Below are 23,001 nucleotides of genomic sequence, written 5' to 3' on the forward strand. Positions count from 1 at the left end.
CATTTATGGGTACCGGTATCATGGGTATTCCTCTAGTAGACTAGATAGGGACATGACTACATATCCAACAACGAGAGACATTTAAATCAATTTTAATTTGATTAACTAAAGACAAGAACATATTTTCATGAAATGATCTTCTTTGTCGGTGCGAAAGTGTAGTTTGGTTTACAGAGTTTCTTATAACTGATGAGTCAAGTTCGTATAAGATGGCCTAAAAATAAATACTGAGAACTACTCAAATCACAGCTAACCAACTCTACTTTGGGAAACAGGAACTAGGTAGAGGTCTTTTTCCTGTCCCAAAGGGCATAATGGTGTCATTGGGGCACATCCTCTTCGCTCTATAGTGGCAAATCCTTTTTGCCAGTAGGCGCTTGGCTCACTACTGGTCTTGAGCTCTCCTGGTGGGAGGTGCTAGGCTCACTACCAGTCTGTGGAAGCTGATTACAAGATTGATATGGAGGAGACTCTGGGTCTAAAGGGGCTGATGTTTTCTTACTGTGTGAAGCGTGGATTCATGTCTGGAGTCCTTGACACTTTATTGCAGTGTTGGTGGTCAGGCGTACCTGGAATGGGCCTTTCCAGCGAGGTTCCAGCAATGACTTTTGTTGATGGACTTTTATATGGACCCAATTTCCAGGCAGGATAGAATGGCATGGCTCATCTGGTTCTTTGGGGAGAGCTGCCTGTTCCTGTGAATGAAAAGCCTTAACACACTTCATTAGTGCCTTACAATAGTTCAGAATAGTATTATTAAGTGAATGTATATCACAAAAGTGGGAGGCAACAGGTAGCGAGGCAGGGAGCCTCATGGGTCTTTCTATTAGAATGTTATGTGGGCTAAGCCCAGTCTTTCGGTTGGCAGTAGGTCTCATAAGGGCTATGGGAAGTGCATCTGGCCATTTTAGGTGAGTCTCAGCACAAATTTTGGCAAGTTTATTTTTCAGAATGCCATTTTGGCATTCTACTTGGCCCGAGGTCTGTGGATAGTATGGGCAATGAAAGTTCTGTTGGATCTGCAGGACTTTGCAGACTTTTTTCATTATCTGTCCAGTAAAATGAGTTTCTTGATCAAAGTTTAGGGAAAAAGGAATACCAAACCTTGGAATAAAGTCTTTGAGCAACTTTTTGCTTATAGCGATGGTGTCAGCTTTTGCACATGGGTAGGCTTCTACCCATCCAGAAAACATACAAGAACATATTCATAACAACAACATTTCTGCATTTGCATAAAATCTATTTGTAAATTTACAAACGGTCCCCAAGGTGGGGGATGTGCTGTCTTCTTTGTTTTTACAGGCTTTTCCACGTTATGGGCTTGGCAAATAGGACAGGAGTGGTAGTACTGTTGAGCTCTACAGATGGAAAAGTTGGGGCAAACCAATCAAGCTTAACAGCTTCTATTATTCCCCCTTTGCTCACATGTGCCATGCCATGGTGTATGCGAGCAAGATGAGGAAGAAGGACCATTGGAGCCACCAGGCGGCCGTCTGGGGAGCGCCACAAACGGTCAGGGTGTAACAAACACCCAGCCAGTCTCCATGTATGTTTCTTTGGTTCTGGAGCCTGATCCTGGAGGAGGGCAATGTCGTGAAATCTTGCCAATGGAGACTGGTCAGTTGGAATAGACAAAAACACACGCGTGGCCTGAGGAGTGGAAATAGCCGCAGCTTTGGCAGCAGAATCTGCCAGAGCATTCCCACGTGTAACATCATCATAAGGTTTCTGGTTAGCTTGGCATTTAATAATAGCAACAGCAGAAGATAATTGTAAAGCATTCAACAAGGCATTTACGTATGGCCCATTACTAAGTTTGGCACCTCCTGAACTGAGGAAGCCTCTTTGTTTTCAAAGTTGACCATAATCGTGTACAATACCAAAAGCATGGCGAGAATCAGTATAAATGTTAACAGAGGCACCAGAAGCTAGGGTGCAAGCTCTGGTGAGGGCCACAAGCTCAGCAACTTGAGCTGAATACATATTAGGTAAGTGATGGCTTTCTATAACATCATAGTAGGAACATACTGCATATCCCGCAACAAGGGAACCTTTTGAGTTTCTTTGACATGATCCATCAACATAGAATACTAGATCTGGGTTTTGCAAGGGGTTGTTCATTAGATCACATTAGATCAGTGCGGGGCATTGTTATGTGAGCAGTAACAAAAATGGAATCATGGGGTTCACCATCTGAAGGGGTAGGTAACAGGGAAGCAGGGTTTAAAACAGGGCACCTAGTTAGGGTGACATTTCCAGCAGAGAGAAGCAAGATCTCATACTTTGTTAATCTAGCATTTGAAAGGTGTTGGGTTTTTGTTTTTAGTAAAAGGGCTGTTACATCATGTGGGACAGCAAAAGTAAGGGGATAACCTAATACAAGGGTGGAGGAAAGTTCAACCGTGACGGCAGCTGCAGCTACAGCACAGAGACATGAAGGAAATTCGGCTGCAACAGGGTTAAGAGCAGAGCTATAATAAGCAATGGGACGGTGCTTGTCTCCATGTGTCTGAGTAAGTACTGCAAGTGCAAATCTGTCTTTTTCATGACAAAAAAAGAATAAAAGGTTTAGTATAATCGGGAAGGCCTAAGGCAGGAGTTTGCGACAGAGCTTGTTTAATAGAGGCAAAAGTGGCTTCGATTTTTGAAGTCCAGGGTAAAAGCTCAGGGGTATTAACAAGAGTCAGATTTTGCAATGGCTTGACTATAGAGGCATAGCCAAGTATCCACTGACAACAGTAGCCAGCCATGCCTAGGAAGGTACGCATTTGGGACACAGTAGTTGGTCTAGGGATTCTAAGAATAGCTTTTATTTTGGAAGACAAAAGCAGTTGTTCTTCAGCAGAAATATCATGATCTAAACAGTGGACATGAGGAAGACAAAGTTGTAGCTTGTCTTTAGATGCCTTATAGCTTTTTAAAAATCAAAATCAAATAGTTCCTCATCCTATTTCCCAACCATTACATGTTTCTCTTGGTCCTGTTTCTGATCAACATGCCTTTTTCCTTAGTCCTTGTTCTCCTGTTAATTTATTAGGCAGAGATTTGCTTTGTAAACACGGCTGTATTATCTATTGCTCTCCTAATGGTGTTTATTTAGATGTTCCCTGTGATAATGAGATAGCAGTACTTGCCACTTTAGCTAGCTCACCTCCTGAGCCTGAGTTCCCTGATCTTTCTCTGTTGCAAAAAAAAATCATAAAAGCTGTCCCTCCATTTCTCTGGTCCCAGCATGCTAATGAAGTAGGACAAATCCATACTGCCCAGCCTGTAAAAATTAAACCCAGCTAAGCCTTTACCCGAAGTTGCTCAATACCCTTTACATCCAAAAGCTAAAGAAGAGATACGCCCTGTTATAACTGCCCTTTTAAAGCAAGGTATTATTGTCCCAACTAAGAGCCCTTGTAATACGCCTATTCTTCCTGTAAAAAAAACCCTGAAAAGAATACCTATCGCTTTGTACAAGATCTTCGTGCAGTAAATTCTGCAGTTTTACCTACTTTTCCTGTTGTACCAAATCCAGCTACTATCTTGTCCCGTATTCCTCCTAATGCTTGTTATTTTATTGTTGTTGACTTGCGTTCTGCATTTTTCTCTATTCCTATTTCATAGATTTCATAGACATTAGGGCTGGAAGGGACCTCGGGAGATCATCGAGTCCAGCCCCCTGCCCAAAGGGCAGGAAGTCAGCTGGGTTCATAGGATCCCAGCAAGATAAGCATCCAATTTACTCTTGAAGGTGTTCAATGTACGTGCTTGAACCACCTCCGCTGGCAGACTGTTCCAGACCTTGGGGGCTCAGACAGTAAAGAAATTCTTCCTTATGTCCAGCCTGAAACGGTCTTGCAGGAGTTTGTGACCGTTCAACCTCGTCATCCCTTGGGGCGCTCTGGTGAACAAACGTTCCCCCAGATCCTGGTGGTCACCCCTGATAAACTTATAGGTGGCCATCAGATCACCCCTGAGCCTACGCTTTTCCACGCTAAAGAGTCCCACGGCTCTCAGCCTGTCATCGTAAGATCTGTTTTCCTGACCTCTGATCATGCGCGTGGCTCTCCTCTGGACTCTCTCAAGCTTCTCCACATCCTTTTTGAATTGTGGAGCCCAAAACTGGATGCAGTACTCCAGCTGCGGCCTCACCAAGGCCGAGTACAAGGGGAGAACGATGTCCCGGGATTTGCTCGAGAAGCATCTATGGATTCAAGCCAGTGTTTTGGTCGCTTTACTAGCTGCAGCATCGCATTGGAGGCTCATGTTCATCTTGTGGTCAATGATGACCCCCAAGTCTCTTTCTTCTGTAGTGCTATCCAACGTAGCACTGCTGAGCCTATAAGGATGCTACAGGATTTTCCTCCCAAGGTGGAGAACCTTGCATTTTTCGGTGTTAAACACCATCAGGTTCTCGTCGGCCCATTTGCTGAGCTTGTCCAGGTCAGCCTGGATCACCCGCCTATCTTCTGGCGTGGATGCTTTGCCCCAAAGTTTGGTGTCATCGGCAAACTTGGCCAGTCCACTCCTGACTCCAATGTCCACATCGTTAATGAAGATGTTGAACAGTATGGGTCCCAGGACAGAGCCTTGAGGGACCCCACTGGTCACAGGGCACCATGATGAGTGACTGCCATCAATCACAACCCTCTGGGTCCGACCACGAAGCCAATTTCCCAGCCAGCGGATCGTGGTGGAGCCAAGGCCACAACTGGCCAGTTTGGCCAAGAGGTGATCATTGGATACCAGATCAAAAGCTTTTTTGACGTCAAGATATATGACATCAATCTCTTCTCCCTTGTCCAGGTGATAGGTCACCTGGTCATAGAAGGAAATGAGATTGGTCAAGCAAGACCTACCCGCAACAAACCCGTGCTGGCTATCCCTTAGAATGTTAGCCTGGGCCAGTCCATCAAGGATGGCCTCCTTAATAAACTTTTCTAAGATCTTCCCCAGGATAGAAGTCAGGCTAATGGGCCTGTAGTTAGCCGGATCCACTCTCCTCCCTTTCTTGAAGATCGGCACCACTTTGGCCTTCTTCCAGTCTTCGGGCACTACACCAGAGCGCCAGGAGTTTTCAAAGATCCGTGCCAGGGGCTGGGCTATGACGCTCGCCAGCTCCTTGAGTACCCTGGGGTGCAGATTGTCAGGACCAGCTGACTTGAAGGTATCCAGCTTCTCAAGGTGTTCCCCCTCACCCAGATTTCCCTGTCCCATAGCAGGCATGGGCACCCTGACAGCCAGTTTCTTTTTGCATTTACCTATCAAGGACTTCAGTATACCTGGATGCAATTGCCCCAGGGCTATACTGAATCTCCTTCTCTTTTTTCTCAAATTCTGAAGAAAAATCTAGATGACATAATATTTAAAGAAAATTCTGTGCTTGTGCAATATGTTGATGATTTACACTTGGCATCTAGCTCCTTTAAAGCCTGTAAAACTGATTCTTTAACTCTCCTCACCTCTCTTGCCCTGAAATTCCTACAGCATTTACAACAGCAGAGGAGAGGAGAGTTGTGGAAAATTCTTCAGCTCGAAGTGTAGAGCGGCTTGCACCGGTGTCTACTAAATATTTTGTAGAGATGCCATTTATCACGCAGGAAACAAAGGGATCATCTTGATTAAGTGGGAGAAGCGGGCTGTGATGATGTTACTATTCCTCAGGCTGGCCTAACAGGAGGCTCCCTGGTTCAGGACAGAGAATTGAGTGAGAGGAGGTGGTGGCAGGTTAAACGTCATCCCCAACTGGCCAGGCTGGTGAGGACATTGAGCCTTGCAATGTCCTGGTTGGCCACAATAATGACAACTGCCATTATTTTGGGACTGAAATTCTCCTTGTCCTATTCCATGACCATGTCCCCTGCCTCTGAACTGTCCTTGATGGAAAGCTCGGCTTCTGCCCCTGCCTAAAGTCTGTCATTGTAATGACATTAGCTTAGTTTCCGTGGATTCCTTTTTCTTTTCCTGGCAGGTTGTACAATGATTTGCAATGGTGACTAGTTCTGCAAGTGGCTTAGTCTGCCAACCTACAGCATTTGTGCACAACTGTTCCTGGACTTTAGAAAGAAGTCCACGGACAAAAGCAGAAGCAACTGCTTCTGGGGTAATTTCAGCTGCATTTTCAATACCAGAATATCTTTCAAATACTAGTTTCAAGCGGGTCACGTAGTCTGCTGGGGATTCTCCTTTATTTTGTTTACAATTATGTATTTTGGCCCAGTCAGTTTTCCCAGGGCAAATTTTAAGCACAGCCTCAAGGAGGCGTCTTTGGGCATCTGCTAAGTGATCTCCAAATCCAGGGTCCTGAGTAGGCCAAGTAGCCTGTGCGATGAGGTGGATGCAGACCTCAGAGGGCAGAACACTTCTCATTAATTGGTTCGAATCTGCCCATGTTGGATCATAACAATGGATTACAGTTTTTCATTCATCTTTAAATTTCTGGGGTTCCTCCCTGATGTTGGGAAATTGTTTAACAAGGTTTAGGAGATCTCCTGGGGTCCAGGGGACAGGGACTGTGATTGTAGTTTCCCCATTTGGACTTTGCCGTGGAAGTTGGTGTAAAGGCATAAGCTGAGCCTTTTCAGATTTTAAAGAAGGGGCTGGACCATACTGGGTACCAGACCTTAAACAAGAGGAGGGGGTTGAGATTTCAGGAGACAGATGCCATGCCTCCGGTGGACGTGGTCATGCCCCGGAGGCAGGTGACAGTTGTTGAGTGATAGTTTCCTGGTGAGGTGGGCTAATCCTGCTGGAAGAGTCTATTTGGACTCTACTTTGGACTTCTTCAGGTTCAGATTGTGCCTGGGACTGATATGGGGGTGGCACATTAAGAAAATCAATTATATCTTTTGCAGATTTATTCTCAGTTATTTGTGGATAAAGTTGTTTTGGTGCTGATGGTACTACTGATGGGGGGGGCCCTTTTGGTGTACTTTTCTATTTTAATTCCTTTATCTGAGATTTTAGTTTTTCTTGGGAGTCCTTAAGACTCCAAACTTAAGATTCTTGACGTCTTTTGAAAGCTTCTTCATACCAATCAAAAAATGTGTCCCACTGAGTCTGTGGTATATTACTACCTCTTAACTCAAGGTTTCTGCAGAGGTGAACAATTTTACTTAAATCAAATGTTCCCTCCAGGGGAAACTGCCGGCTAAAGTCATCTCTGGTACACCAATTCCATTTATCTAGAAATGTACAATTTTATGGCCATAGTGTGTGTACATGTACAATGCTGGAGTCCCTTTTGGTGGAGCCGGTATGTCTTTAGACTTTCCACTCCCCATATCTTTAAACTCAATTCACACAGGTCTTTCATACAGGAATGGTTTATTCAGGGTATCTGGTCAGGTTGTGAGATTTGCTAGCGGCGCAGAGATGCTGTGGCTAATGTCCAAAGACAAGACTCCACTGCAATAACAGCACACAACGCAGTTACTCACAGTTAGACACGGCTCATTTATGAGGGTGGGGAAAGGGTAAACCTGTTCAGTGGGTCACAAGGTTCCAGCTGGGCCCCCTTGCATTCAAAACTGCCCTTCCGGACAGCCTTGGGGCGGCTGAATCCAACCTTAGTTTCAGACCTGGTCAGTGGCTCATATTTTTCAATTCATACTCTCAGTTCATACAAAGGAATTTCTGTGTTGGGGCACGAGGTTCAAGAGCATTTCTTTAGTCTCAGCCATGGTTAACGCTTATCATGGAAAACACTCACACTCTAAGAGTTCCCACCTTGCACCCTTGCTTTCAAAGAGCACACAGAACAAATCTGTTGACTTTGGGGCAGCTGCACAAGGTTTTCACTCCTGGCCTCAGAGAGACTTTATAGTTCTTTACAGAACTTAACTCAGTTTACACAGGGAAATACTTTCATTGACATCAGAGTCTTTAACCCTAACTCTTTTTATTCACAGTTACTACTTATACAGTGGGTCTGACTTTTGGCAGAAAAAAAGGTTCAGATAGGGTAAGCCTCAAGCAGTGAATCGGGAAGACACAGAGACAGCTTCTCACTGAAAAGCCCCAATAGAGATTTCAAAAGGTCTCTTAACTTGGTTTGGTGCCAGGGCTTCAGTGAAGAGATGTCTGTGTCCCAAGTGATCACTCAGGGCATCTCTATCCGAGTCACGGCACCAAATTGTGGAAGAAATTAAACTTCGTGTTGTTGTTGAATCAGAACTGACAGAGCCAGCTTTTCTTTATTTAGGGCTATACTGTGATCACAGGGAGGATTTCATACAGCAAGGGGAATCACCCACTTGTCTCTTTTAAAGGAATCCTTCTCTCTGAGTTTTCAAGCATTTTTATGCTTAAGACAGATAAAGACAGAAAAAAAATACAACCTTGGAGAAACTAAAAAAAATTTTCTTAATTGGACATTGAGCACAGGGTAATAAGACATGCAGGATTTCTTATTTCAAAACATATAACTGAAATAAGTGGTATTAGCACTTCTGGTCTCTGTCTGTTTTTCTAGTCAAGTAGGCCAGAACCCGACTAAATTTACTCCTACAAGTAGGATGGTGAACACAGCTCCCTGGAATCTATTTTACACTCCCTGTCATGTCACAAAATTCATGAAAGGTCAGCATTTTCATGTTGGAAGGTAAATATCATTTTTCTGTCTGATCTATAAAAATAAAATACTACTATCTTTATTAATTTTATTTTACACTTATTTTAGTTTGGGTCCTATGCAGGCTATCGTGCTTCTTAGAATTAAATTGCTAAGGAGTTTAGTTTCTCAGTCAACATGATTTTGATAAGACAAAGAATAGATTTATGGCTAAAGGAAATATGTCTCATATATAATTCTCTCTTATATGTGACACACAATTCACTTAAACACATTTTTTCTTTTTCCATTGGCAGTTTTGCAGAAATGCCAGCTAAGGCTTAATTTCTTTGCTCTGTTAGCCCTATGTTCCTTATTCCAGTACTTTGTTACCTGAGTTCTTGAATGAGAAACGCAAAGGGTTCAAAATCTTATGGGTGGAAATCTTGGAGACATGAGACAGCAAGCATATTACTTTTTTGATAGAACACGCAGATCATGTCGAGTGGTTCGAAAACAGTTTGATCTTTTTCTTATATATGAAATACAGTGCTATGGAAGTGGTACCATGGCTAAATAATGTAAAACTCTCTTCAGAGATGCCCCATGGGCCCCTACTGCATGACATGGAATCATGAATGGCACATGTCCCCGGCAGCTGGGGTGGCATGGCTGCACTAGCGGCAGTGAGAGCATGGCGGCAGCGGTGGTAAGTGCAGAGCTCCCGCAGACGCCACCGGCACTGTCAGCAGGGTTGCAGGGAGGGAGGGAGCGTGGCAAGCGCCGACCAGGGATCACCCCTGTATGAAATCAGAACTATTTCAAACCTGTTTTCCCTCTATAATTCTGAATAACTGGGTGTGTCTGTGTAATCATTTGTACCTCTTTCCCAACTTCTCACCTGCTTTGATTAAAATCATGCGTCTTCTAAAAGCATGTGCTGTCTTTTGAAATAATTTTCATCCAGACCAGGATTGTCCATGTTCTGGGCAGCAGGGGTCTACACACCCTGCAGTCCACAAACCCCTGGGTTGCACATTGCACAGGTTGCGCAGCATGGGGGTAGCCTTCCTGTTTTCCCCCACTATCATGCAGGCAGCCTGTTTCGTGCTCCGCACTGTGTCCAGATCAGCTCTACTGGCCACGCATGCAACCAGGCTCCACTCCTACCAGTTGCAGACAGAACATGGGCAGCTCATGAACCACTTCCCTGGATCACTTCTCACTACTCCAGAGCCTTGAGAGTTGAGCAGGATGCAGAAACTGAGAGAGAGAGAAGGGGAGCCCAGACTCCTCCCGGCTGCCATAGCAGCAGGAACAATGGGATGAGTGAGGGCCATGCAGGGACTTGTGAGCCACCAATTAGATAGGCCTGATTCAGGCCAGTATGCATAATGTTGCTTGTGAGGGTACAGAGGAGGTGGACCAAGGTAGGCTGGGGGCGGTATAGGAAGAACATGGATGGAAAGACAAGATGTGCAAGAGCAGGAAATGGAAGCAGAGGTCATGAAGTGACAAGGAGCATCAAGGACAGAAGCTGAGGGAGTTTCTGTCACTGTCTCCAGCTGCAGACAACTTATAGATGCATCATGAGTTGGTTATGGGGCTTTGAGGATATTTCTAATACAGGCACCCTACTAGAGTGAACAGAGGAGGTAGAAAGTCAAGTAGCTCTGAAATATCCTACAGGCAGAAATACCAAGAATGGAGGGGAGGTGATGAATTGAAGGAAAGCCCCATTTGAGAGCAGCATTTAGGAGACATGGTACCAGAAGAGATAAGGACACTTGCGCACACTTCTGCGCCCAAATTTAAGTTTTATTTTCTACCACTGTTGTTTCCTCTGCAGTCTCATGAACCAGGTTATTGGTATCAAACAAATGTATAAAAGCTTCCCAAAAGACTTGTTAAACCCAGACGAGAACTTGCAACATATAAGCCTAAGTTAAAATGGATAAGGTGTGTGAGAGTTCATGTATTATGCCATTTACAGCACATTTCTTTCTTTCCAGGTAACTTTGAAAATGAATATGATGATGTCACAATCAAGATGATCTTTGCTATTGTTCAGATCATTGGATTTTTCAATTCTATTTGTAACCCTATTGTATATGCTTTTATGAATGAGAACTTCAAGAAAAATTTTCTCTCTGCAATCTGCTTTTGTAATGTCAAAGACAACCCATCTTCTTCCAAGCGACATAGCAACTCAAGAATGACTGTGATGCAGCAAAAAGCAAGTTGTTTTCGCAGCAAGCCTACTTCAGAGGAGGCTAGGAGGGAAGCTTTCACTGATGGCAACATTGAAGTCAAATTCTGCGATCAGCCAGTTGCAAAAAGGAGTATGAAAAGGCACCTTGCTTTGTTTTCCTCTGAATTTGCTGTGCACTCTGCATTAGGAAATGGCCACTAAGATCATGAACAGTGGGTTTTTATTATACAAGAATCGCTTCTAATATTTGATATATTTGAATGAGCCTTTTGTTATTCTACCTTGCATGTTGATATGAGAGAATATTATTGTGTGGTTTATAATGTTGAGCTATAGTTGCAAAACTGTAATATATTTCACAGGGATTGGAAATAAAACTTTGGAAAACTTGTTCCATTATGATTATTAGAAAAAAGTTTCCTTTTATAAATGAAACTTTGACTTTTACCCCAAAAGGAAGCAAATTGGCTCTGCTTCTGTGCCCCTGATCTTACCAGTCATGGGTCCATGCACTTCTGGGTGTACAGTTTGCCTAAAGCTGATGTTGTACATACTATAGGTTGGTTTTAGTTTTGTAATGGGTGTAGCATGGTCCAGCTTAAAATTTCAGGGGACAGTGTTGAGATGTATCGCTGTGTTGTGCTATTGAAGCATCATGGACATATACATAGCTCTCTTCTTTTGCTATGTAGACAAAAGGGCAAGCCAGAACTATGGCCCTTGAGGTATGATTGAAACATTGCATGCACACTAAGATTTTTTGTTAAAAAAAAGTTAATTTGAAATCAGTAATATGCTTTTTATATTTGTGATTGACATGCTGTTTTCATAGGGTAACTCACAAAGTATAAATATAAGCAGTGCAACATCAGCCTGTAAAGTGCATCCTTCCCATTGAAAAAATGTACAATGTCAAAAGTGCAGTAAACTCACCAATTCTATAAAGACGTTACAGAATGTGTTCCCTACAGTGTAAGTTGTTGACTTTTAAGGGCATGCTTTAAATGCATAGTTTATTAATTGAAACAAAGCTATTGACTACAACGCTACTGACACTTCTAGATTACAAAGAAGTCTGTGGCCTGATACAAAACCCACTAAAGTCAGTTGAGCACTTCCCATTGACTTTGGTGGGCTTTGGATCAGGTCTGTTCATTACAGGCATAATTAAAATCTACTTTGTAAGGTTTTGCCCTCATTTCCAAAATGGATTCTTTTGTACCCAGGAGTGGCTCAGTACTCAATTCTTCATCAAGCTTTTGAGCAAATTACAAAGTTGAAGTTGAGCACAGCAAGAAGGTGAAGTAAAAAGGTGAATAGTGGAATTGTTATTGGAAGTGGGTCAAAACTAAAATCTCAAATTAGAACTTTTTCACATGTGGTATCTGGGAAGAAGCATCCTTATCTTTTGCTCTGGCTTGCTTCAAAGTTGGGTCTGGATCTAAGAGGAACTTATTTCCTGGTTTCAGGTGAGGTACATATGGAATCCTAGAAGTAGTAGTAAAATCTCAGTGTCCTTGAATCTTGGCTTCATCCTTCACTTTCACTTTTTGACTAAAATTAGATGTAAGGACCCTTTACACCTCTCCAAGAGTGTAGTGAATCAGTATCATTACCTGGATCAGCTTTTGTGACCCCTTTGTTCTCGTAGGTGTATTGCTTGCTTGTTTCCTGTCCCAGCACTGCTCCCCTGCCTACCTGTTGTATTCAGATCACTCTCTCCATTTGTGCACTGCTCTGTGCATGTGCTTTCACAGCTACCGATGAAGTGAGCTTAGACTCTCAGAAGCTTTTGCTATACACACATATCTGATGTAGTTAATTTATAAAATGCAAATCTGCTCTGCCTTCTGCTGGACTTTAGAATAACACAGCTAACTTCCTCTCTCTAGTTTACTTTACTCCCACTTTCTAGCTACCTTACACTACCAGAGTGTCACTAAGGTGCCTTAAATAAATATTAGTGACAATCCAGACTATTTTGTTTTTGAAATCTTAAATTGTACTTCTCCATTTACACATCTCTAATATTTACTAGGGGTGCACCGATAAAGATTTTTTTTTGGCCTATACAAATGGCTGATTATTAACCAGCCATATGAGCTGATACCTATCCGATAGCCAATATGCAGCCCAGCAGCTTGGAAAGCAGTGTCTGGCTGGTAACTCTGAGGGGGAAGGGGCATGGGGGGAAAACAAGGCCACCACCGTGAGAGAGGAAGTAGGGCTGGGGCAGTTGGATCAGGGTGTGGGATGGAGCCATGGGCAGCTCATCCAGTGAGCATGGACAGGGCGGCCCCTGTCTTTGTTTCCACCCCTGGGGCAGGTATGGGGTACATGTGCCCCTGGATTAATGTGAGGGTAGGTTGCCCGCTGCAGGCTCAGCTAGGGGCTGTACTGGCCTCTTCCCGGAAGGGAGGCTGGAATGGGGCTGAGCTTGGGGCAGGTGGTGGCAGTGCTGGAAAGAGGGGCTACAGCTAACCCAAAATTCACTGTAGCCAACCCATAGCCCCCCTCCCAGTGCCATCACCGCCTACCCTGGATCAGATCCCCACTGGGAAGAGGCTGGCACAGCCCCTGCCCCTGAGCCCGTGGCAGGCAACTTGCCCTCACCCCACACACAAATCCAGGGGGGTACATGCTCCCCCATGCCTCCCCCACAAGGAGAGTAAGCACAGGGCACGGAGCTGCCCCCTCCTCACCACCCCGACGAGCCATGGGCAGCTCCATCCCACCCCACCCCTGCTGGGGGAGTACGTGCCCCAGCCCCACTCGCTTCACCACAGGGGCCTCAATTTGCCTCCCCCCCCCCCCAACTTACTAGCTAGACACTGCTCTCCAAGCTGCCAGGCTGTACTCCTGGCCATGTGCATGCTGTGGCTGTACACATGCACACAACATTTGTCAGTGACATTATTGGCTACATTATCCAAAAAAAGCTGATTGCGGATAACGCAAATTTTCCTTTTATCAGTGTTCATCCAATATGGACCAATATATCGGTGCACCTGTAATATTGACCCACACAGGTATTCTCCCTTTTTAATCTTGCAAAATAAAAACACTACTACAATACAATACAATACTAGTTTGACATAATGGTTATTTTAAACTCTTGTATAGGGCATTAAAATGCAGTTTAAAGCTCATAGTTTGGTCATAAACAGAAAGCAGGCTCAGAAAGTGATGAACTTATACCAGTGTATAATTTGGATACAGTACCATTTTAGCTTTTAAAAAACTGCAAGAAGATCTGGTTCATACTCCTAGATAAGTGCACTTGTTTGCAGTGGTAACAAACTTTTCGGCAAATACTGGGAATAGTTAAGCCTGTGGCTATTATATCTGCACCTTCCTTTGAATACATTGCATTAGCACACATATTTAGCAGGAGATACCCTGGGTAGCTGTAAACATCTGTTTAGGCAGCCTAATACCCTTTGAAACTGATTCAATTGATTTTGGTTGTCTGTAGAAGTAAGGTGCTAAGCACTAGAGACCAGAACCCAAAAGCTGTTGGTTTTCATGTTCCCCAGAGGGTAGAGGAAACTCTACCTTAAACTCTGTTTAAGGTTTATTTATATATTTATTTTGACTGGGGCACTTAATAAAGGAATTTATTTACACAAATTTTTCACATATTAAAATTACCTAGGGAAAACTGCCTAGTCTGTGATGTAAAAAGTATATCTCTGACAGATTCTGTAAAGGAAAGAAACCAAATAACTGGAACTTTTAAACCCTCTCCTCCCCCTTTTTTCATGCTTGCACAGATTATTTCAGTGGCAAACTAACTGAAAGATGTTTTGTCAGATTTCCGAGTGAATGCATCTGTTTCTCAAATTTTCATTTGTTTTTTTATTCTCCCCCTCATTACAAAACATTGCATTAAGAATGGAATACAAATGGAACTTTTAATTTTTTTAGTAGGACAGGCCCACTGGAGCATTGCTTACATCCCAGTTATTTGCTAGAAAAATATTTCTTCCTCAATTGCTTCATGTTAAAAATTCTCAACATCATCTGGTTTGACTTTCCTCAAGGCAGAAGTTACAGCCCTGTTAAAAGAACCAGCTGTTGTTGTTATCCGTATGGATGGGATTTGAATGAGATCCTGAATATGATGATAAGCAGGAAATCACAAGCTTTAATGACTGTAGAGACTTGTCAGACATTGCAGTACATGGGTCCATAGTTAACAAATTTAGATTAAGTGTAACACACATTGTGAAATGTTTTCTTGTCAGGTTTAATATTCCAAAATATTGTTTTTGTCTGATAGACTGGTCTTTGAGTCAGGTAATCAATCTGAGAACATGAGTTGAAATCCTGGCTCCACTGAAATGAATAGCAGATCTTTCACTGACTTAAATAAATGCAAAAATTCCCCCATGATTTTTAAAATGTTAATCTCATGACTTTTTATTTAAGTAAAAACAGAAGGGTTATTTTATGGAACCAGACTAATGGTCCTTCTAGTTTAGTATTCTGCCTGTGACAACAGCCACTACCAGGGGCTTCAGAAGAGAATTTAACACCGTCTGAAGCAGAAGTGTGACTTCCTTTCTAAAACTCTGGGATTATTTTTTATCAATACTATTATACATATTTTATATGTATCCACAACATTTTCTGGTCCTTACTTGAATCCTAGCTTTATTTCATGTCCATGCACTTCACAGGCTAGTCCTGTGAAAAACCAAAAACCCCTCCCACCCAGTCAAAAACACTTTCAACTAAATCATTTTTCTCTCCCTCCCTCCCCTAAACAAGTTAGGAGTCATATATTTAATGAAAAGCAAAAATCTAGAACTTGGGGTTCCAAAATGATACCTTGTATTAGACCAACTAGGAAATCACAAAAAACCTCTTTTTCTGCAAGCTTTCCGACTCAAAGGCTCTTCTAGTTGGTCTAATAAAAGGTATCATTTTGGAACCGTGAGTTCTAGATTTTTGCATTTCTTTTTGTCTAGACCAACACGGCTACCAAACACATCCTGGAAACATGGAAGATGCTGAATTTTAGCTGATTTTGGATTTTAATCTTCATTATAGAACAAGAAAGATTTTTAAACCTCCCTGCCTGGCATGGGACATCTCTAGGGAAGAAATCCTCCCTGAGCTACACAACAATGAGCAACTCGGAGACACTTTCATGGACCCAGAAGGACAGCTTTTCCATCTCCAGCTCCCTCTGTGCAAAATTGAAGTTTTTTCCCTACCTATGTGGACTTGTTACCATCTTTAACTTTTCCAGAGCCTGATGAAGCTTTTGAGCCCAAAAAGCTTGCAGAAAAAGAGATTTTTCTTTTTTTTTGCCATTTCCTAGTTGGCCTAATAAAAGGTATCATTTTGGAACCAAAAGTTCTAGACGTTTGCATTTATTTTTGTCTCATACCAACAGGGCTACCAAATACATCCCTGAAACATATTGAATGTTGCTTTTTTTTTTTTTAAATCCACCGTAAATAAATTAACTAAGTGATAAATTTGCACTGTGGTCCCAATTATTGAAATGCAAGCACCCTTAACTTTTGTGCCTTTGAGTAAGCTCTGTGTACATGCATGTTTACAGACTGGGGCCAAGTCTATTTGGTTTGTTTAAAAAAAAAAAGCAGAATGACTGAATGAAAACCTTGAAGTGAACTTAAGATCCACTTGGGGTTTCAGCAGCTAGGCTGCAGGTCAAACTTAAGTTGCTTGAGTGTAAAGTGTGGTGGTGTGGACAGATCCAATAATTGATCAAAGAAAAGTAGATAGTGGTATCCGAAAAGCTCCAGCTAAGGTTCCAGCTAAGGGTAACAGAATTTCAAAGGAAGTCTGTGATGTGGTGGAGAGGTTGAGTCAGACGTCCTGTAAGTTGAGAATAGGTCCCTCTGTTTAGGGGCAAGACCTCTGTAAAAGAAGGGTGTCTGTTTACTTTGCTACACGTTCAAGTAAACTGAAATAGGTTTCTATGCTCACTTGTAAATTAGAGGTTTGGTTAAACCATAAAGTTCCAATAAGATGATACTAATTACTGACACCTGCATAACAAAAGTGCTAAGACCAGGTATGTGCAGCCAGAACAGCCTACCAACACCAGCCTACCAAATGTTAGTGCAGACTTAGTGCAGGGTCACTTGGAGGGACTGGATGTGCTCAGATCAGTGGGCCTGGATGAACTTCATCCAAGCATGTTGAAGGATTTGGCCAGCATCATAGCAGAGCCACTGGCACAACTGTTCAAGCACTCGTGGTGCTCTGATCAGGTCCCAGAGGACTGGAAAAGGGTCAGTGCAGTCCCCATTTTCAAGAAGGGGAGGAGGGAGAAACCAGGAAACTATAGGCCAGTTAGTCTCACCTCTATCCTTGGGAAAACTCTAGAAAACATTATTAAGGATCACATTTGTGGGAGCCCAGCCAGGGAAATAATTGTGAAGGGAAATCAGCACCGATTAATTTCCTAAGTAACCTTGTTTCTTTTTGTGACCAGGTCACCAAATGCTCAGACGCAGGAGTCGAGGTAGATGTTATGTACCTAGGCTTTAGGAAGGCCTTTGATACAGTCTCTAATTCTGTTCTCATAAATAAACTGACAGGCTGTAATGTAGATGACTACACAGTCAGGTGGGTGGCAAATTGGCTTAGGGGTCACATCCCTAGAGTGGTGGTGGACAGGTTGATATCAACCTGGAAAGATTTGGGCAGTGGAGTCCCGCAAGGCTCAGTCTTTAGACCGGTGGTATTCAACATCTTCATGGTCACAACAAGGGTGTGGAGAGTGCCCTGTCCAAGTTTGCAGATGACTAAATTTTGGGGCAAAGTTAACACACCAGGGGGTAGGGAATGGATCCAGGCAGATGAGGACGGGCTGGAAAAATGGTCAGAATGAAATAGGATGCAAGTCAACAAAGACAAGTGCGAAGTGCTGCACCTGGGCGAAAAGAACCACCAACACACTTACAGGCTGGGGGGTGACCTCAGCATCACAGCAGCAGAAAGGGATCTTGGAGTCTGTGGCAGAGCACTGTTGGTACCTGACACTTTAAGGGCAGTCAGGCAGCTACCAGGTGCCTGATGGTGGCAGCCATTTTGATAACCCTGTATATAAAGGCTGGAATTGCCTGCTGCTAGGCTAGGCAGAAACATTGCTTAGCTAAGCTGCAGCACAAACAACTCAGGAGGGAAGGGCAAGAGCTGATGGGGATAGTTAGGAACAATGTTCCCTCTAAGGAGTGGTGGTTTGTGAGCGTGCCACCTCAGTCTGGCACGGGACACTTACTGAAGGGGCCTGGGGGCTGGCGTGGGCTCTGTCGGCTCTGGGGAACTGCTCTGCTCCCCCATTTCCCCTATGGCATCAGGGCCGGGGAGTGGAGCAGTTCCCTGGAGCTGGTGGAGCCTGTGCCAGCCCCCCACCCCAGCCTCCATCCCTGTCTTGCCACTGCCTGCCCAGAGCGAGGCTCTGCCGGCTCCAGGACACTGCTCCGCTCCCCTGAATTGCCTTGGGGAGCAAGGAGGCACGTGGTGTCAGGGCTGGGGAGTGGAGCAGTGTCCTGGAGCCGGCAGAGCCTTACTCAGGGCAGGGAGTGGCTCCTCCCCAACAAGGCTAACTACACTTTATCATGCATTAGCAGATGCATGATGAACAAGTCCAGGGAGGTGATGTTTCCCCTCTATGCGGCAATGGTCAGGCTGCAGTTAGAGTACTGTGCCCGGTTCTGGGCGCCACACTTCAAGAGGGATGCAGATAATCTTGAGAGGGCTCAGAGAAGAGCCACTCGTATGGTCAGAGGCCAGCAGACAAGGCCCTATAAGGAGAGATTGAGGGACTTAGATCTCTTCAGCCTTTGCGGTAAGAAGGCTGAGAGGTGATCTTGTAGCTGCCTATAAGTTCATCGGGGAGGGAAGCAGGGAATAAGAGATGCTGTATTTACTAGGACACCCCATGGAGTAACTAGTCACAAATGGCCACAAATTGACGGAGAGCAGATTTAGGTTGGACATTAGAAAGAACTTCTTCGTGGTAAGGGTAGCCAGAACCTGGAATGGGCTTCCAAGGGAGGTGGTGCTCTCCCCTACCCTGGGGGTCTTCAAGAGGAGCTGGCCAAGCACCTAGCTGAGGTCATCTGACCCCAGCACTCTTTCCTGCCCAGGGCAAAGGGTCGGACTTGATGACCTACTGAGGTCCCTTCTGACCCCATATGAATCTATGAAACAGAAGAGCTGGAAACAGTGCAGGAGCTAGAAGGCATAATATTTCTAGCTCAATTGCTTTGAAGGTAAACACAGAAGTCAGTAAAAAAGCTTTGGGGAGAAGGGAACATGCTATTATCACCCATGTATTAGTTGTTTGTCATTGATCAAATAAAGAAACTCACCTAAATAATTTGAATGGACACAATTCTGTTAAAACTATAGACCAGTGTAAGCATTGAAGAATGATGGATGAGGGATTCCCAGGTCATCTCCAGGCTGAACTGGTTGTTTTTCAAATTCTTATATACTGTTTTCAGAGGACTACATTGGAAATACAGAATGGCTTCTTCTGAGGAAGAAAGCCTATAGAATAAGAGTATTTGTTAACCCTTCCTGAAGGATTTGTATTGAAGCACACCAAATGGATCCCTGAAAGAATGGATGCGTATTGCTTTCAGGACATAACTGGCTGAACCATGGTGCTGCTGGAGAAACTTCTAACATAAGGCAACTAGCTATACCTCTTGCATGCCTGGACTCTGAATCTGAGGAAAGACATGACAGCATTAATGCATAGTATTGTGGAGCATGCAACAGTAGGTAAAGTAAATGACTGACACTTTCCAGTGCATTAAATGCTAGACAAGGCTGTAACTCTAAGCGTATTTCAGAAAACCTGCATATTTTAATTTGGAACTTTATAGTCTGTTACATAAATGCAGTCATCTAAACCAAAGGTATGCCTGAGATGGACTAAGGCAGCACAATAGTTTGAAATTGTGCAGATTTTAATTGTATTTTTTAAAATTGCTAAGAAACCTCTGCCCTGAAACCTAAGAAAGATTCTGCAAATAGGATATGTCCAAATTCATGCACCATGCAGGAGTCCAGCTAGGACAAGTGGAATTCTAGGGAGATGCAGTTCTAGCAGATTCACTTGGACACCTAGGATCCGAGACAAGATATTGTGCGGTAAATTGGGTAAAGTGACCCATAACTAAGACTGCCAAGGAGGATTTATGCTGCCATGCTTCAGGAATGAAGTTTCAGTAGAAGCCTGAAGGCTAAGCATATGAGGAAATACAAAACCCAGGCTTCTGTGGCTTTCAAAAGGAAAGAGCTAGCGGGTATTTAATCGAGATGTAAGAATGCGAAGGGTATGAAAAAATTGTGATGTCATTATAATTTCTTCTGTTGGGTTAATTCAAATGAGCTGGCAGGCAAATTTTACATGGAATGTAATGTGACACTGCACGTTGCTGGCCCATGAAACTCAAATGTATAGCAATATGATTGATAATATAATGACTAAATATTTGTAGGCTTATTTTTAGATCATTTTGAGGAGAAAGGGAGTCTTCTCCACAAGCTGCTTCTCAAGAATGCTTCTTGCTAGTTTCTAGGATTGTGAATTTCTAGTAAGCTGGTTAAAGGCCTTTCTGTGGCTTTCTAGCCTTTGGTTTCTTTTTTCATGGAAAGAACAAGTTATTTCAGTTTCAGTAACAGTCTTTTAGAAATGTATAATTTTTTAGAATTGTTTTGAATTGTATCCAATTTGACATTCTAGATATATAATTTAACATCCAGTTAAACCATAGTACTTGGCACTTCAGTGGTGATTTCCACTTTTATAAGGTTTTACATTTCAAAGATAGTTTTATGCATTAAGTGCAGCAATTTCTAGGAGAACTGATGATAGTATCATTTAAATTCCTGGCTGAGCAGCCAGACACTCATTTTTAACTAGTGTTACCCTAATGCTGTACCTGTGTCCAAATTTATATGTTAAAAGCCTAATGGTGTTATTTTATCTGTTCTGTTCTGCTTGTAATATGTATTGTGGAAATGTTCAAATATATGAGCCAGGATCAAGAACCCTGTAAAAATGTAGACAGATGTTGAGTGAATCCTAAGATGTGTGTAGATGAAATGGGGGCCTTATCTAAGGCTCGTTCGATAAGCTTTAAACAAAGCTCCCCTGCCACCACTCTTAAGTGCAGACATGCTGATACATGAGACACTGGAGGCTGCTGGAGCGCAGTAATTTCCATGCTCCAGTAGCCTCGATTAATCGAGTTTGCTCTGATGTGCTATAATTACAGCACACTGGAGAAGTCTCACTGCTCGCATGTAGGTGCTCTAAAAGTGCAGCTTCTGTTTCAAGATCCATCTCCTCTTCTTGCCCTTCCCAGTGACCAAAACAGGAAAGTCAACTCTCTATATCTCCTTTTTGTAATGCTCATTTACCTCTTAAGGTTCTGAACCTCCTCATTATTTATCACTTCTGCTTTGTAAACGCTTCAGAAAAAGCCTGTTAATCTGTTTTTTTTATTTGTTAACAGCAGATACCTTGTGTTGCTAAATGCTTCTGGACTATTTCACAGAGGTTGTTTTCACTAAACACCGAATAGATTAGCTTTTGGTATCTGGTTGTAATAAAAATAAGTCTTGCCTAACTTCAAACAGTTTGCTATTTGGATTTAGAAAGTCCTCCATCCATGTCTCTCACAGCTTAACCCAAACTCTACTCTTTCAAAATACATCAATTATTATGCAATGCTGGCTTATAGTTTCTCTAGAGTAATTCCTAACTGATCTATATAGCTTTACTAAACTTTCATCCTGGCAGGGAATTGGTTTCATTTCATTTAGATTAACACCTCATAGATTTACTTTGACTCTGATTAGCTACTCACTTCCATTCATTGATTCTTTCTACATCTTTTGATGCCTAGTGTTTTTCAAGTTTCCCTTATAAACCTAACCTATTTCTTTCATTTTTCTACCAGTTCCTGAAATTTCTTGCTGGTTTTCGTGATGTTTCCATGATTTGTTATACAAATATTACTCCACGTTCACAGTTCCAACTCTTCTACACTGCTCTGAAATTCTACATATTTCTTTTAGGAAGTTGTTCTTTGTGGTGAAAGTCAAAGTAAAATACAGAGTTGGGCATAGGAAAAATGAAGAGGAGGGGAAATTGCCACAGTTAAAGTGACCTATTGAGTTGGGGTTGGGTTTTTTTGGTTGTTTTTGGGGGTTTTTTGTTTTTTTTTAAGGACACCTTTAATAGTGTGCCTGATGATTCTTGCATAGGACTGGAAGGGACATCTTGCATGACTGAGGCCAGTCCTGCCCCATCTAATAGAACTTATTTTGGAAATTGATCCAGCTCTCTTGTAACACTAGTTGTAAGTTTGTTCCTACTGAAAAGCTATTCCCAATCCCTGAGGTCCTAATGGTTAGAAACGTGGTTCCCAGCTGAAATTTATGCAAGGTCGATTTATATCCCCTTTGTTCTTGTTGCCTTTCTCAGCTTTTGTTTTGGTAGGTCAAATAAACTAAGCTTTTTTTTTTCATGTTTCTTTGTAAAATATGATTGGAGAGCCTCCTAGTGGTCCTTCTCTATGCCTGCTATCCCTCTAATTCTTCTTCAACATTGATTACCAAAATTTTATATGTGATAGGTTCCAGATAAGCTCATATCACTGCCTAAGACAATAACATTAATACTTGCCTATGTCTACATGAATATCCATTTTCATTCTACCAAGCTTTGTATTTTCATAAGCAGATGCTTGCCAGTGCTTACCAGCTCTTTTGTACACAACTCCCAATTAGTATATATAAATATGTGATTGTTATGCAAAAAAAATACATTTTCAAGGGAGAATTTTATAGGCCTATTAAACCATTACATTCATTCCCTAACAATGACATTTTTCAGTTCTATATTAATGCTCTCTGTCTCATTCTGAATAGATAGCTTTGTCAAAATGCAGAAGGAAGGTACCTGGAATTTTTTAGGATATGTATATATATGGCCATATAATATACAATTTAAGTGTGTGTGTGTGTGTGTGTGTGTGTGTGTGTGTAATGACTTAAGGATATATGTGTACATATATATTCTAGACAGATATACATACATATATAGATTCTATATATTATATCCATATAATGCACATATATCCTTAAAACATATATAACACACACAGACACTTCCAGGTTTGGTTTCTATGAAGACTAAAAGATTATTTTATACTTGCCTAAAATGATCACTTTTTTTCAT

General features: G+C 42.6%; 1 protein-coding gene across 1 annotated transcript in view; it reads left to right on the top strand.

Moving 5' to 3' along the window:
• The window catches only part of QRFPR (pyroglutamylated RFamide peptide receptor), a 49,816-nt gene extending 36,940 nt beyond the window's left edge, over window positions 1-12,876 (top strand). The window contains exon 6 of the mRNA XM_090036614.1: window positions 10,552-12,876. Coding sequence (XP_089892740.1) covers window positions 10,552-10,952 — 401 coding nt within the window. The 3' untranslated portion in view covers window positions 10,953-12,876. The remainder of the gene's footprint in view (window positions 1-10,551) is intronic.
• Window positions 12,877-23,001: the final 10,125 nt, after the last annotated feature.

The sequence above is a fragment of the Crocodylus siamensis genome, chromosome 2 (genome assembly GCF_052110815.1).
Source record: "Crocodylus siamensis isolate JL-2025a chromosome 2, ASM5211081v1, whole genome shotgun sequence".
In the NCBI taxonomy this organism is placed as follows: domain Eukaryota; kingdom Metazoa; phylum Chordata; order Crocodylia; family Crocodylidae; genus Crocodylus; species Crocodylus siamensis.